The sequence below is a fragment of the Copadichromis virginalis genome, linkage group LG11, assembly GCF_057382275.1.
Source record: "Copadichromis virginalis isolate Kocher_CV1m ecotype Utaka linkage group LG11, C_Virginalis_male_GT1.1, whole genome shotgun sequence".
Taxonomy (NCBI): domain Eukaryota; kingdom Metazoa; phylum Chordata; class Actinopteri; order Cichliformes; family Cichlidae; genus Copadichromis; species Copadichromis virginalis.
Window position 1 is genome coordinate 14,525,852 of NC_140628.1, and position 13,883 is coordinate 14,539,734.

At 40.7% G+C, this 13,883-nt stretch overlaps 1 protein-coding gene across 1 annotated transcript in view; it reads right to left on the reverse strand.

Annotated features, from left to right (window-relative positions):
• The window catches only part of LOC146698215 (exostosin-1b-like), a 41,510-nt gene extending 28,149 nt beyond the window's left edge, over nt 1-13,361 (reverse strand). Inside the window, exon 1 of the mRNA XM_085473241.1 lies at nt 11,456-13,361. Coding sequence (XP_085329367.1) covers nt 11,456-12,408 — 953 coding nt within the window. The 5' untranslated portion in view covers nt 12,409-13,361. The remainder of the gene's footprint in view (nt 1-11,455) is intronic.
• Nucleotides 13,362-13,883: the final 522 nt, after the last annotated feature.

Consider the following 13,883-nt stretch of genomic DNA (forward strand, 5'->3'; position numbering starts at 1 on the left):
TATATATATATATATATATATATATATATATATATATATATATAGTGACGCCAAGCCAAATGTCACAGACAATGAGGGACTTCATATCTGTGGGCTTTGCAGGTCTCCTCTTCATACTGACAGAAGGATTAAAATCCCATAGGATTTAACTGGCACTGGTGGAGAGTGGAGCTTAATTCTTCATGTAGCTCTCTCAACATATTTCACTGTACATAAGGGATAATTTGGAAAGCTCTCATCGTGCCGGCCAAGCAGGTTATCTAAGCGAAAGGACTCTAATGTATCTCATGGGTCACGCAAACACTGGCTGCCTGAACGATGACTCAGTTCCATTAAGTTACATCTTTGTCCTTAAATGCTCTACCAGCAGCAGTTCACATGACTTTGCTAAAGCATGCTATCAAATATTTATACCAAATCTTCTGTCCTATTCTATGTTAAGAGCATTTTACCTTGCACAAAGCAGAGCACAGACTGGGTTTGAGGTAGACCACATATCACCTTTCCGCACCCTAGTTTAGCAGCAGCTTTAGCAAACTGACCCTTCACAAATCTCATGCTTTTCGTCTCCATCACCATACAGGAATGACTGCATTTTCTTCCCAACCCTCTCAGATCCAAGCTGGTTTGGCAGCACCCCTAATTTTTGTCCATACTATAGGTTGTGTAAATTCCTTTCCTTATTCCCAGCATTACAAGGGGAATACATCACCTGCACATGGCTGCCAAGGATAAGACATATATCAACCTGTCAGGACTGGAGCCAAGCTAGAGGAGAAGCATGGAAAATAAATAGCACTGCCCTCTGTCCTGAACAACTGGCCTCAAAAGAGGGTGAGAGTGTGGCTAAAACCTATTCAAGCAAATAAAGCATATTTGAATTTGAATTGGACAAAGAGTGCAAAAGAGAAAGGGAGGGAGAAGGGGAAACTAGTGCAAACATATCAACAAATGTTCAAGTATACAAGACTAGGCCACCAGTCATCACATAATTTGCCATATTTTCACTGTTTTTAATTTAGGTTTCACTCAGTCGTTCAATGGTAACTTAAACTTGAACTAACTAATGTGGAGATACAGAAATTCTTTTATTGCTGCCATATAATCTGCATCATTATAATTGCATTAATAACATTCTTTATAGCATTATTCCATTTAATAATATTTCTCACAGTACTGATATAGCATTAAAGTTGCTTATTGAGGATGTTTAGTTAAGGATCCTTCCATTATGTTAACTTTTTTTTTTTTTTTTTTTTTTTTTTTTTTAAACAGGTACGGTCAGAAGTATTTCATACACATTGCATATTTGTGCTTATTTCGAGTTGATGTTCGGTTCATTGAGGGTCTTAAGCTTCACTGGTGTGACTGTCCAGGTGATACATGCTGAGGGAAACTAGAACATAGAAGGATGATTGCATGCATGCTTACAATACATATAACACATATAATCTAGGAATGTGTCAGGCCTGAGGGTGTCTCACTATATTTTACTCTACTTGGCAACAGATGACCAGAGTCAATAATTAGCCCCAGAGACCCTGAGGGCTTGAAGTTTATTACCTTGTATGGAAGGTGTTATAGAAAAGAGAAGTTCTATGTCTGTTTATAGCCATTAAAGATGTACAAGATGTACCATTAACTGTGACTAATGTCTGGACCCTATCACCGTTTGATTGCACTTTTCTGAGGCCTCCGTGGTTTGTCTCACTGCTCTACATTGATCGATTTCGCAACACTAACTAGTGGCAGTAGTGAATGACTGGTGATGAGATGTTAACAGTACATAAACACAGATTTAGCATTGTCTATATAATAAATATCTGTCACGTTATAGATAGAATAGAGCAGTAGAAAGTCAAAGGACTTTCTGCACAGGGCATCGGCTTGACTAACTGGTGATGCCGAGAGTAAACTCAATAGGTTAACCCCTGAACCTGTCTTTACTCACCAGACAGAATCAGTTTGGTAATTTCTATATGACTATTATGTAGAGTAAGAATGTTGGTCACATTATAGCCTGGTAGTGTTTCTTTAAAAGTACCGCACACTGCAGCATGAGTGATTGACTGGAGTTATTTGTCACCAAAAAAGTTGAATCAGCAGAGATACCGATTCACTGATCTAAGCTGCCAACATTAAGGTGCAACCATACAGCAACACTACACTTGAGTCTATACATATTACATAATATGTATAAGCCAACACTGAACAGGAGGTGGCTGTCTTCGATGCAGCTGCCACAAAAAAATTTTGTCAGCCGTCTGCGATCCACTAATAGCCTGGTTAGTCCTGAAGTTGTGCGTTGTTCCTTTTTACATGCCAAGCAATGGCAGCTTTTCATTAACTCCGGGACGGCTAATCAGAACAATTTCAAACTCAACACTGCACTTTGTGAGAGTCACAACTGTCTGGTACACGGACACTAGGGTCTGCATGGTTATTACAAAAATCCTAATTATGATTATCTTAGTCATAATTAAATTCCATTTATGTAAAACAATTACTCATTAACAGTAGTAACATAACTGTTATCCTGGCTCAAGCTAAACTAAAATGAGGCAAAAGCTCACCAGTGAAAGGAAAAGAGGTGTACTGGATTTATATTACAAGACAGAATGAGACCATCCTTGCAATAATTAAACCATAACTACCGGTGATCTTGTTTTCATAGTTGTGTCAGGTCATATTGAAAATACACACACAATCATAGGATGCATCATCTGTTCAGGAGATAGCCATCACTTCCCATGAGCTTTACAAATATAATAAGCAGCTTCTTATTTGTAGCACCTAAAGAAACCTTTATTATCCATTTAGTTGAGCCCATCGCCTCATAAGGCTGGTGGAACCCGAAAGTCAACAAAAGCCTTCGAATTTTTTTATAATAGAGAGTTTATAAGCCAAATGAATCCTCACTACAAATTAGGGCTGCACGATTAATCGTTAGAAAATCGCGATCTCGATTCATACTTATGTGCGATCTCATTTCCAAAAGACAACGATTAAAACAAAACAAAAAAAAAAGACGACGATTGTACCGCATTTTGATCCGGGACGTACTCTGCATGAAAACAAGCGCTCACTCTTCCTGCTCAACAAATGACAAGGGCGGAGCCTTATACCACGTGATACAGAAGCTGTGCCGTGTGATGCTAAAATTAGCAGGGAAAAAACAACGGAGAGCACGTCAGGGATGACGAGAAAGTGACAGGAGAAAATCCGTCCGGGTCAACCACCCAAACATCAATAACGGGAACCTTATACAGCGCTTCCCTATACCCGTCGAACTCCCGCAGGCACCTGACCAAAGATATGGCTCCCATCAACACTGTGCAAAACGAGGGATTTAGGAAAATGATCAACACCCTAGACAAACGCTACACAGTGCCGTCCCGCAACTATTTTTCTATTGTTGCACTACCTGCTCTATACACGCAGCGCCGAACAACGGTGGAGACGGAATTTCAAGCAGTACAACATTTTGCGGCAACAACAAAACGTGAGACATTTGTTGTTTTTATGTTTATTTATTGTTTTTATGTTCAGTCTCAACTGTTACGAAGTTGATGTGCAGTTAATAAGTGCAATAAATATTTATACTGGAAAAGAAAATCGTGAGAGAATCGTGATCTCAATTCTAAGCCAAAAAATCGTGATTCTCATTTTATGCAAAATCGTGCAGCCCTACTACAAATGCCTTGTGGCTGACACAAGGCATATTTTAAACCAACAATCTAACCAACCTTTTTTCTCATGATAAAAGAAGTTTACAAAAAATTAATAAATAAACAAAAAAAAATCAGCTTCCAAATATCACCAAAATTCTACATTCAAAGGAGCCAAACTGATGCGGTAAAATGTGGTGGGAAAACTGTAGAGATAAAGATAAAAGGAGAACGGAGGCACAAGCTCAGTGCGTCACACTGACACATTTCCTGCTCTACCGTCTGTCATCACTCTGAAAGATGAAGATCGGCAGACAAAGATATGAGAGTAGTTTTCAATCACAGCATTCAGAAGAGCTCATCTCAGCTCAATGCTGTCAGTAACTGCTGCTGGTAGCATTTTCCTCAGTGGGATTCTGCATTATGGTATATTTGGAAATGAACAGCCAAGCGGAACAACTAAGCAACAGCTGAAATTATACAACTTTTAAGTGAGAAACTGGTAACATAGTTTAACAAGTTATACTGGGAACACAATGTACAAGAGTTACATAAATACTGCAAAATGTATTCCAACAACCACTTCAGTGCTGTAATACACTATACTATTCTCTTGAGAAAAGCTCATAGCTTATATATGGCTATTTGTCTCAATAGTTCAAATACAGTCACTATGTTGGTGTCTGTAGGAATCTGACCTGCTCCACAAAATACACCATAAATTTCTCACACAAACCTCCCAATCAGAAAAACTATTTCAAACACTACCACACAATTTTGGAATGGTCAATGTGAGTGTTATTTCTACACCAGTGTCAATCAAAAATAAACATAATCTGTGCAGTGTGGTTTTGTGGCTCGCCAGCCTCCTTTGCTTCCTGGAGCATCATTCAGCCCTTTATAGCAGGTCCAAATGTTTCGTGGACAATTTCTGACACATGTGCAAATGTCCCGCCTGCTGTACTCTCTACATATGAACAGACATCCCCACACAACACAATGTCCTGCATTTTCAGCACAAAGCTGTCAAACGGCTTTTCACAGTTATGTACGCATTTTAGCACAAAAACAATACAATCGGCTACAAGTTTCTCTGAGCAACTCTGACCCTCATTCACCAACAACATTATAAAACTACCATTTTTCAATCCAGCTACAAGCAGATTAAGAGTCCTGACACACAAACCGAACACGGGCAGCAAAGCACCACTTGGCTGCTGTTAGGTGTCTAGTTTTATGTTTTTTGTCTGTGTGTGTGTGTGTAAAGTGAGCTTTCCACTGAGGTCTTTAGCTTCTACTTTAGCTACGACTTTGTTCAGTGCAATTCTTTTATTAATATATCTATCTATCTATCTAGTGCTGTTTGTAACCATCTTTCTCAGAGATCTCAGGCACATTCTATGCTTATACAATATCTACCTCACCGTAGCCATACAGGCTATGGGTCCCTCATATTAGCTGCGAAGCAAAGGAGCACATTTGTGTGAGCTTTTTAATTTAGGAATGACTCATTAATCTCTTCCATTTTAGCAATGTTTAACTAAAGTTCATTTTGTGACCTATTAACACCACAGCGCAATCTAGCTTTTAGATGTGCTTAGTTAGAAGCACTCTTCACAAATACGACTAAAAAACAAATTCTGAACAAGTACACAGGAGCCAGTGTAGTTGCGGAGGAGAAAAAAGAAAAACACGTGACCTAATGAGTTGAAATGGTAGACAACATGGTGAAAAGGGGAATTTATAGATAACGTACAGGAACTCAGAAATCAACTTTCCTCCCGCAAGAATTATCATTTTCCCCAAGCTCAGTAAAGCCTGCATCAAGTTGGCTCGCAGCCCTCTGCTAGGGGCTTTGGCCAGTACTGAGGATTAAAACCCTGCAAGTCTATAAATACACCTAGTAGAACAACGTCAGCATCCAGCCAGCTATTGCACTCACCTCTCAATGCTGGGTAGCTGGCATGCAGTTTTTTCTTCCTTTCTCACTCTTCTTTTTTTACTTTACACCACCAGTATTTTAGCCTCTCAGACTGTCACTATTTGTTCTCTTTGTGTTCCCATTTCTCTCTCCCCCCTGAACTTCCTCTCAGCTTGTTTCCCACTCCTTTGTGACTCTCCCCGCATCTTTCACACAGTCCTGCTCATACTCCCACGCTTGGCAGGGCCTCTTAATTGGAAACAAGCTGTGAGCAGGCTTTCAGTTTGAGGTTAAAATTGCATCTGACCTGCCTCCTGCTGCATCTTCTCTTCTCTCCTTTGGCTGCATTACAAGCTTGTAAACAGTGGCTGAGTGCAGATATGAAAGGGACAATGTGTTGAAGAGGGGGGCAAAAGTTGACTCTCACTGGCTATAAACAGCAAAAAAAAAAACCAAAAACACATCACAGATACACAAGCAAAATTGTGTCCCTGTCTTCATAGTATACTTAGTAAGCCCTTACTAAGTATACTATGAAGACAGGGACGGGCTATATAACAGAAGATTTATTTTAAAAAAACAACAACAACAAAAAACGTCAACAACTCCGCTTTGTTTGTTATTCAAACGAGCTGAGCGTAATCAGGTAGCCAAGAGAAAAAGCGTAACTTGGAGCTAATCCATTGTTTTCAGCAAAAGATCTTTGACAAATAAAAAAAATCCAACAAATCTCCTGACGTGATTTTTTTCCATTTACTGTAAGCAGTGCCAAATCATCTTGACAGCCAGTGCTGATGTGCACGTCTGCCTCATCAAGAGAACTGCACAAGCAATAATCATGACAGAAGCAAAAGACAGAAAAGGATGCACTTAAATTGTGCATGTGATATGCAGACATGGCACATCAAAATATCCACATCAATCAAACTTCTGAAACATAAAGTCTGAACTGCAACACAAAAAAATGACATGACCATTACATGGTAATTATGATGAGAGGCTGCATTTGGTCTGTCACAACTTCCTTGTTGTCAGTAGGAGAGGATAAAAGGGATTTGTTGCACAAAGAGCCACAGCCAGGCACAGAAACTATTACTTCCACCCAGTTAGACCACAGACTGCACTGTCTGACCCATAGAGCTGCATAACAGGATAGTGCAACTCATTCACAATCACACACCAACCTTCACAGAGAGCTCAGCTAACTAAAGATGGGGCAAACGTGCATTAGTCTTCGCGTCTGATTTGTACTTGAACATAATGAGCTGATGCCATGTGGAGCACCTGCATTTATTTAATTATTTAACATGTTAACAAATTGGTTAATGTCTTAAGATGAGTTTAAAGCCTCCTGTCTGACAAACAGCTGCTTAATCCAGTGAGATATATTTAAAAGCTCAACCCGTTTAACATTTTCCCAATTTGTAACATCCTCCAAGCAGCTTACTCCAGCTAGTGTGTTGTTTACATCCCTGTACAAGTCAGAGACATTTTTTCATTTAGAGAGCTGAATCATGACCAGAAACAAATATTTATCTTCTTGGCAAAAACCTTCCTTAACTACTGTCCCATCTACATCTTTGACTCCATCAAGACTAACTCATTTGGAAAGCCAGGAATGCCAGAATGGTGTACACAGCAGTTCTAGGTATTATTAATATCTGAAAATAGCTTAGCTTTCAGGGAGTTTTTAATCATCCCTGTAAAAGATACTAGAAGTCAAAGAGCAATTAATTAAGACCAGTACGGTAAGAGAAACAGGAAAAACGTCTTGTTGAAAGCTACCCACAATATGGCGTCTGCATGTTCTTATAAATATGTCAAACACTTCCAAGTGGATTATTCAGCCTCAAACCAAAGTAGTCAATCAGTAAGGGAATAGCAGAAGTGATTTGATCTGGTACTGGTCATCTCATTACATAACAAGGTGATGAGAAGAAAATCTGGGGAAGGAACAATGTTATACAGATATGTGTAAAAGAAAGTTTTTCAAAGAACTGCATAGATGCCTATGAAAGCAAAGTACACCTCATGATTTAGTAGCTTGTAGAGCAACGTTTAGCACTAGCCTGCCGTCTGACAAAGGGGGAATTTTTGCCCACTCATCTTTACAGTGCTGTTTCAGTTCATTGAGGTTTCCTGGCATTGTTTATGCACAGCTCTCTTAAGGTTCCAACCACAGCATTTCAATCAAGTTGAAGACTGCACTTTGATTGCAGCCATTCTGATAAACCCAATTTTGGCCAAGGTTCAGTCTCATAACTGAACCCTGGAACATTTTGGTTCTCAACTCAATGGTCCCATTGCAAAACAAGCCCAAATCATCACGCCTCCACCACTCTACTTGACAGTTGGTATGGGGTGTTTGTGCTGATATGCTCTGTTTGGTTTTTGACAAACATGGCACTGTCTCATATGTGCAAAGGACATTATTCCAGAAGTGTAATGGTTCTTTTAGATGCAACTTTGCAAACCTAAGCTGTTTTGTCATGATCTTTTTAGAGAGAACAGGCTTTTTCCTTCTAGAAACCCTTCCAGACCTTTTCAGTATTCTTCTAATTATGCGGTCATGAACTTTAACATTTAACATGGTAACTGAGACCAATAGACGTGCTCAAGTCAAGTGTCAAGTGCATTTCATTAGCAGCACCTAGCTGCTACTTACACTCTTAAATCCTAATGAAAGCTGTAAAGGTGTGGTTAGCTTTTCACAAGAATGCAGTTTTTCTTGTTGACATGATTATATAAAAATTATGTTTGTTTGTTTTTTCAATAAGAACCCAAACAAACCTCTTTTAAAAATGAACATGAAGCTGCAAAATGCACAGTTTTCTCTGCTTTCTCTATAAAATTGAATAATAATGAAACATAAATGATGAAAAACTTTTCCATGCAGGAGTTACTCAAATGTTCTTTTTTTGTCATCAGATTTCATTGAGCTAATGACACAGTTCAGCTGCCATCATTAACCTGTAATATTCTGTCAGGCAATCTAGTGATATGAAAACGATGAAATTAATTTTAGCGTTTATCAACTTACCCTAGTTTACCTGATGTTAATGAGACCAACTGTATTCTGAACTTGAGAGCAAGAGGTGGGAACAAATGGGGTGCAAACAATGCTGTCTGCATTTCTCTTATCACAGGTCTTCTTGGTCACTCTCTTTATGTCAAAAATGTACATGGAAAAAAAACAGACACACATAGCAGCTCACAAACTGCAAGACTCCAATTCTGGAAATTTATTGTGTCAGCTAAGCTGAGAGCAGGTGTGCCTGAAATGTTACAGTTTTTATGTTGCAATAAACTAGACAAAAGTGGAGTCCTGCAGGGTGCAAGCTGTTGGTCTTTCCATGTACATTGTTGACCTAGTTTTGGCCAACCTCCTTCACCATTTTTTGATAAGGATATTCATTTACTTTATCTATTTTTTAAGATAAGTTAGAAACAATTTTAATTCAATTGTTAGTAATACCGGGCATTTATGTAGATTCATTCACGGCTCACAAACTCAGCAGCCAGCCAGCAAGCCACAGCAGTCATGCTGCAGCATGATATAGTGCAAAGTTAAGGCAAACAGGTCTATAAACGATGACAACACAAGGTTTGGTGAGACTACACAATCTGCCAGTTCTGCTCTGTGAAGGCACTGCATAGAGGTTACTCTGCCTTAGTGACAAGAGTCACAAAAGCTGCCTCACAGACATCAATGTGAAGGAAAAATAAAATGACAACCAGCAGTGATGCCTTTAATCTATGACAGCTGATCTGATCACCAAAAAGCAATTGTCTAAAAAGACCAGATTACATCCTGTTTGAGATGTAGCCGACCTTGGTGGTCCATGCATGCACCAAGGAAGAAAAATAACACCCACATATGTTCTTTTCTTCAGTAAACTGCAGTGTCTGATCCTCACTATTTAAACCTGCAGGGTTTAATTTTTGTCTTTCCCTTTTTGCAGTGAAAATAATTACATAACAAAAAGCAAAAACGACCTCAGTGGTGACCCATGTTTTTCCTTGCTATTGATCGCTTTCCATTTTACGTGACAAGATTTATATATATATTTTTTTTTTAAATCTGAAGTGTTGGAAACTTCTCTTGAAACACTTCTTAGGTGTTTTACCCATACTCCTAGCTTCTGTAGCATACCCTGTCACTGTGAAGTATTCAGATAGATGACTTTAAAATAAAGCAAAGATATTTACTTGTTTATATTTGTTTGATAATAAATATAGAAACACCAGCTTAAAGGTAAGGAACTTTTAAAGACTCAATGTTAGGCAGCTGCCAGGGCAAACTAACCCTGGTGTTAGTACATGTTTTTCGTCAAATATTACAGAATTGTGCATTGGACTTAGCACCAAGCTAAAGCTTGTTAACTGAGGAGGTGCCAAACACACTTTAACCATGCAATGCAGCTAAGAAGCCAAGGGCAAGAGATACTCCAAGCCCGTTTCACCCCCAGTGTACTTAATGACAGGAGGATTAATTTTTCCTTTGGGTTATAGCTCTGATGCCACCCATCTCACTGTGTAAAAGCACACCCTGGCAGCACTTGGCATCAAGCACTGAGCTGGTAAATCGTGGCAGAGAGAGCAGATAGTTTAAGTCTATGGTCTGATATGAGGATTATTATTTTTATTGGCTGGGTGTGTAGAAGAGCTTTGGTGTTATTTTCCAACCAAGTCAAACATTAAAGGCGAATCCTGTGAGGTTTAATGGTAAACAAATGAGATCCAAGAAAACCCCTCAGTCATATTGTTGGAGCAGCCAGGTTTCAGAGCTGATTCCTTCACAAACTATAGAAAGGAGGATCCCCCAAACAAGCAACTCACACCAACAAAGAGTTGAACCCCAAACAACGGCAGGGGTCACGCAGGACACGGGTTGGGGCCAGGGCATTCCTGGCTGATGCAGTTGGGTTTGTCTGGGAAATGACTGAGCAAACAGAGACCAGAGTGGCTTCCCCTTGCTGGCACCAGCGCTTTGTCCCTACTAATCCACTCCAAAGAGCCACAGTCAAACACCCAGCGCCATACAGTCACCAATAACAACATAGCATGGTCTGAGGGGACACGAAATGAATCCCACTGGCCAAAGCTGGGAGACAGACGCCAGTTTACTCATCACATTTGAGTACAGAATACAGTGTGGCTTAGTTGTGGGACCGGGCAAACCGATCTGAGTACAAGGTAGAGACTAGTTACACTGAGTATTATGTGCCTGTTTCATTATAAAACTTTTATTTGTGTGTCATGTAGAGAGCATGACATCTGTCAGACACTATCAGGAAAGTCAGAGTACCAGTTATCAAGAAAAATAATAACAAATCCTAGATCAATGGGAATATCACCTGAATACAGCAGTTCTTGTGTTTGACATTAAAGCTACTTATCTGTGCCTCGTGATGCATACCTTAGTAAATAAAATGATATGGCATAAAGAATATTTAAAAGTGACATATCAAACCGTGCCAACATTTGGACATTAGATGCACTTAATGTAATGACACCTTATCTTTTTGACAGCCCAGGCTCGGGTCTCCTTACTTAACAATAGGAATAGTTTAATTTATACAACACTGGGAAATTCAACAAGAAATATCACTGGTATTTGCCAATTTTATGTACAACTCAATGAGCTGACCGGACACAAACCTGAAAAAAAAAAGTTTCAGTCAGGAGCAAACAAGTGTGCTGACAAAACCTTTAACACATGACACCACCTGTTTTGTCATTATTACAGTCACACATACAAGCTTCACTCAACTAGTTAAAAACACCATACTGACAAAAATTAGTGGCAAGACAGACCTAGACTCTTGCAGTACAGCTAACCGGAAGATAGTTGTGAAGTACTTACTTGTCATATTCTGCATTGTCTTTGTTACAGCGTGCATCCTTGTGCTTCTGCCAGTCCTTCCCATGCTTACAGGTGGTGAGGAGGACTACATCCTCTGAGTTATGAATATGATATAAAGCATTCCTAGTGTCCGAACCTATTCCAGTTAGGTACCTTTTCCCCTTAAAAACAAGCATGTACTTTCTATAAGGGGGGATTGTGTTGTATTTCAGATAGCCCTTTTCCCCACCTGTCCTTGGGTGGTCTTTGGAGAAAAGAGGGATTGAAACGTCAAAGTCAGGCCGAAAGTTCTCTGTGCTGATGCTGGCTTTGGCCAACATGGCAAGGCCAATGTCAAAGCCAAGGTCCTCTGTGTAGTCCGGCCACGTGCCAGAATATAAATTAAAGATGATGTGGTTTTTGCCTCCATTCCACAGAGGGAGGCTCTGGATTTTTGCTTTCAGGTTGTGTACATACTGGGGCGAGAGCTGGTCCCGGTCCAGAGTGTCCAAACTCAGGACAAACAGGCATGCCTGCCCTGGGTCAGATGTGTAGAACCTGGAGCCTTCGATAGAGGACAATATGTTCTGATAACTCTCTGAAAGTTTTTCCCCTTTTTGTTGGGGGTATACGTAAACTTTAAAGCCATTCCTCTCACACAGTGAGAAGTCAAAGCAGGACTCCATTCTGCAGCGTTTTCCCGTGTAAAGGCCCGAGTTAGCGTCCCTCTTCTGCCTGGGAGATATGTGTTCAGTGAGATCATCGCTCCGGTCCTGCTCCCAGGAGCTGAAAGGCTGCAGGTACCCCGACATGTGACGCCATCGCGCCCCGGGGCCATAACCGGAGAGTCTGCGGTCATGAGGCCGGCTGGGACCCCGTCTGGACAGGGGGACTTGTATCCCCCCTAAACAAAACAACAGTATGAGACACGCGCCGGTGGAGAACAGGATTAAGTAGCGTTTTTTGGCCTGCATGTGTCCTACAGTTTGGGATGAGATATGCGGCGCTGAATCCAAGAAGTCCCAAAGTTTTGGTTTCACCACCTCCAGCGGGAGCGTTCCGCCATCTTCCCCCGGGCTGCAAGGGCTGTGCGTTCACGTCTCCCTCCTGCTTCAGATGCCTTTCACAAGTCCGAGAACTGATCCAACGCATGTGGGCGATTTATAAAGTTCATCCACCTCGTCTCCTCGTCAATAGTGGTATCGACTAGCTGACAGCAGGTTTTCCTATAGAGGAGAGTGACCCGGTGCTCTCAAATTCGGGCATCTCAAGACGCACCCTAGTTGCCTCTGTGTAATGCCACCTTCACTAAGCCATGTGCCATCGTTGTCACACAGAGTGTCGATTTCAAGTCAGCGACAAACAAACACAGCACCGCACAAAGTACAAACTCAACGTTAAAGCTGTGATGTATTTCCGACTTGTTGCCTGGACAGCTACAACTATTGTCCCTACTGGAAATTAAAGCCGAGCGGCCACTTGAGCTCTGGACGTTTACACAAACCTACACTTCGAGACACTGCCACAGTTCCCTCACAAACTGCACACAAAGATACGAGTATCGGTGTGGCTGTTAAATCTACACGGCGCATTGCTCCAGACTACAATGCTAGCTAGCCGGCTAACTAACTAGCTAGTTTCTGAAAACATTCCCGGTTAGCCTGTTAGCTCAGCGAGCTTCAACGCTGGTTGGAAGTACAGGCAACCAGAGACTCTACCCTCTACCTTTAAAAATAACACGTCTCTCCATTCAGCTCATTCTTCTCTCTTGTCGTCAAATCCACAGATTCGTTCCTCCGCGAATTTCTCGAGTAGTGTAAAGTATTCAAGTGGTGTTTCTCTCTCTTTCTCTCATACACACATACACAATAACAGGAGTGCAGCAGAGACTGCAAGCCAAGCAGAGCAGCACGGCCGTCCCACTAGGACGACTGCTGATGGTGCTGTGACGTCCTTCCACGGCGCACGGTGCGTTACCATTGGCTCCTGTCACACCCGAGGCGGGCGGGGCTTTCCTCTTGCACCCATTCACATCTTGGAGAAAAAAAAGAAAAATCGAGGAAAGAAAAGATTTCTGTTTAGAGTTTCCAAGAAAAAAATGGAGTGGGCTTAAAATTGTGGTTTGACTATTTAACCATGTGATGGTGTATGGGTTGTCAGTTATATAGACATAGATAACGAAAGTCCTTTAACTTAAACTGAGACTTGCTGGGCACACACTAAGGAGTTCAGAAGTCGAGATTCAAGATTTTGTTTTCGGTGTTTTCTTTTTTTTCCATTAATGCTGACTTTAATGTGTAAAAATTAAATTAAATTTTATTTACCAAATCACAAACAACAGTCACCTCAAGGCCCTACAATAACAGTACATACAATAAATAACTGTATTTGTCATCCAAAATTAATTCAGAGCTAATATCATCAATATAACTAATACTTGCACCTCAAC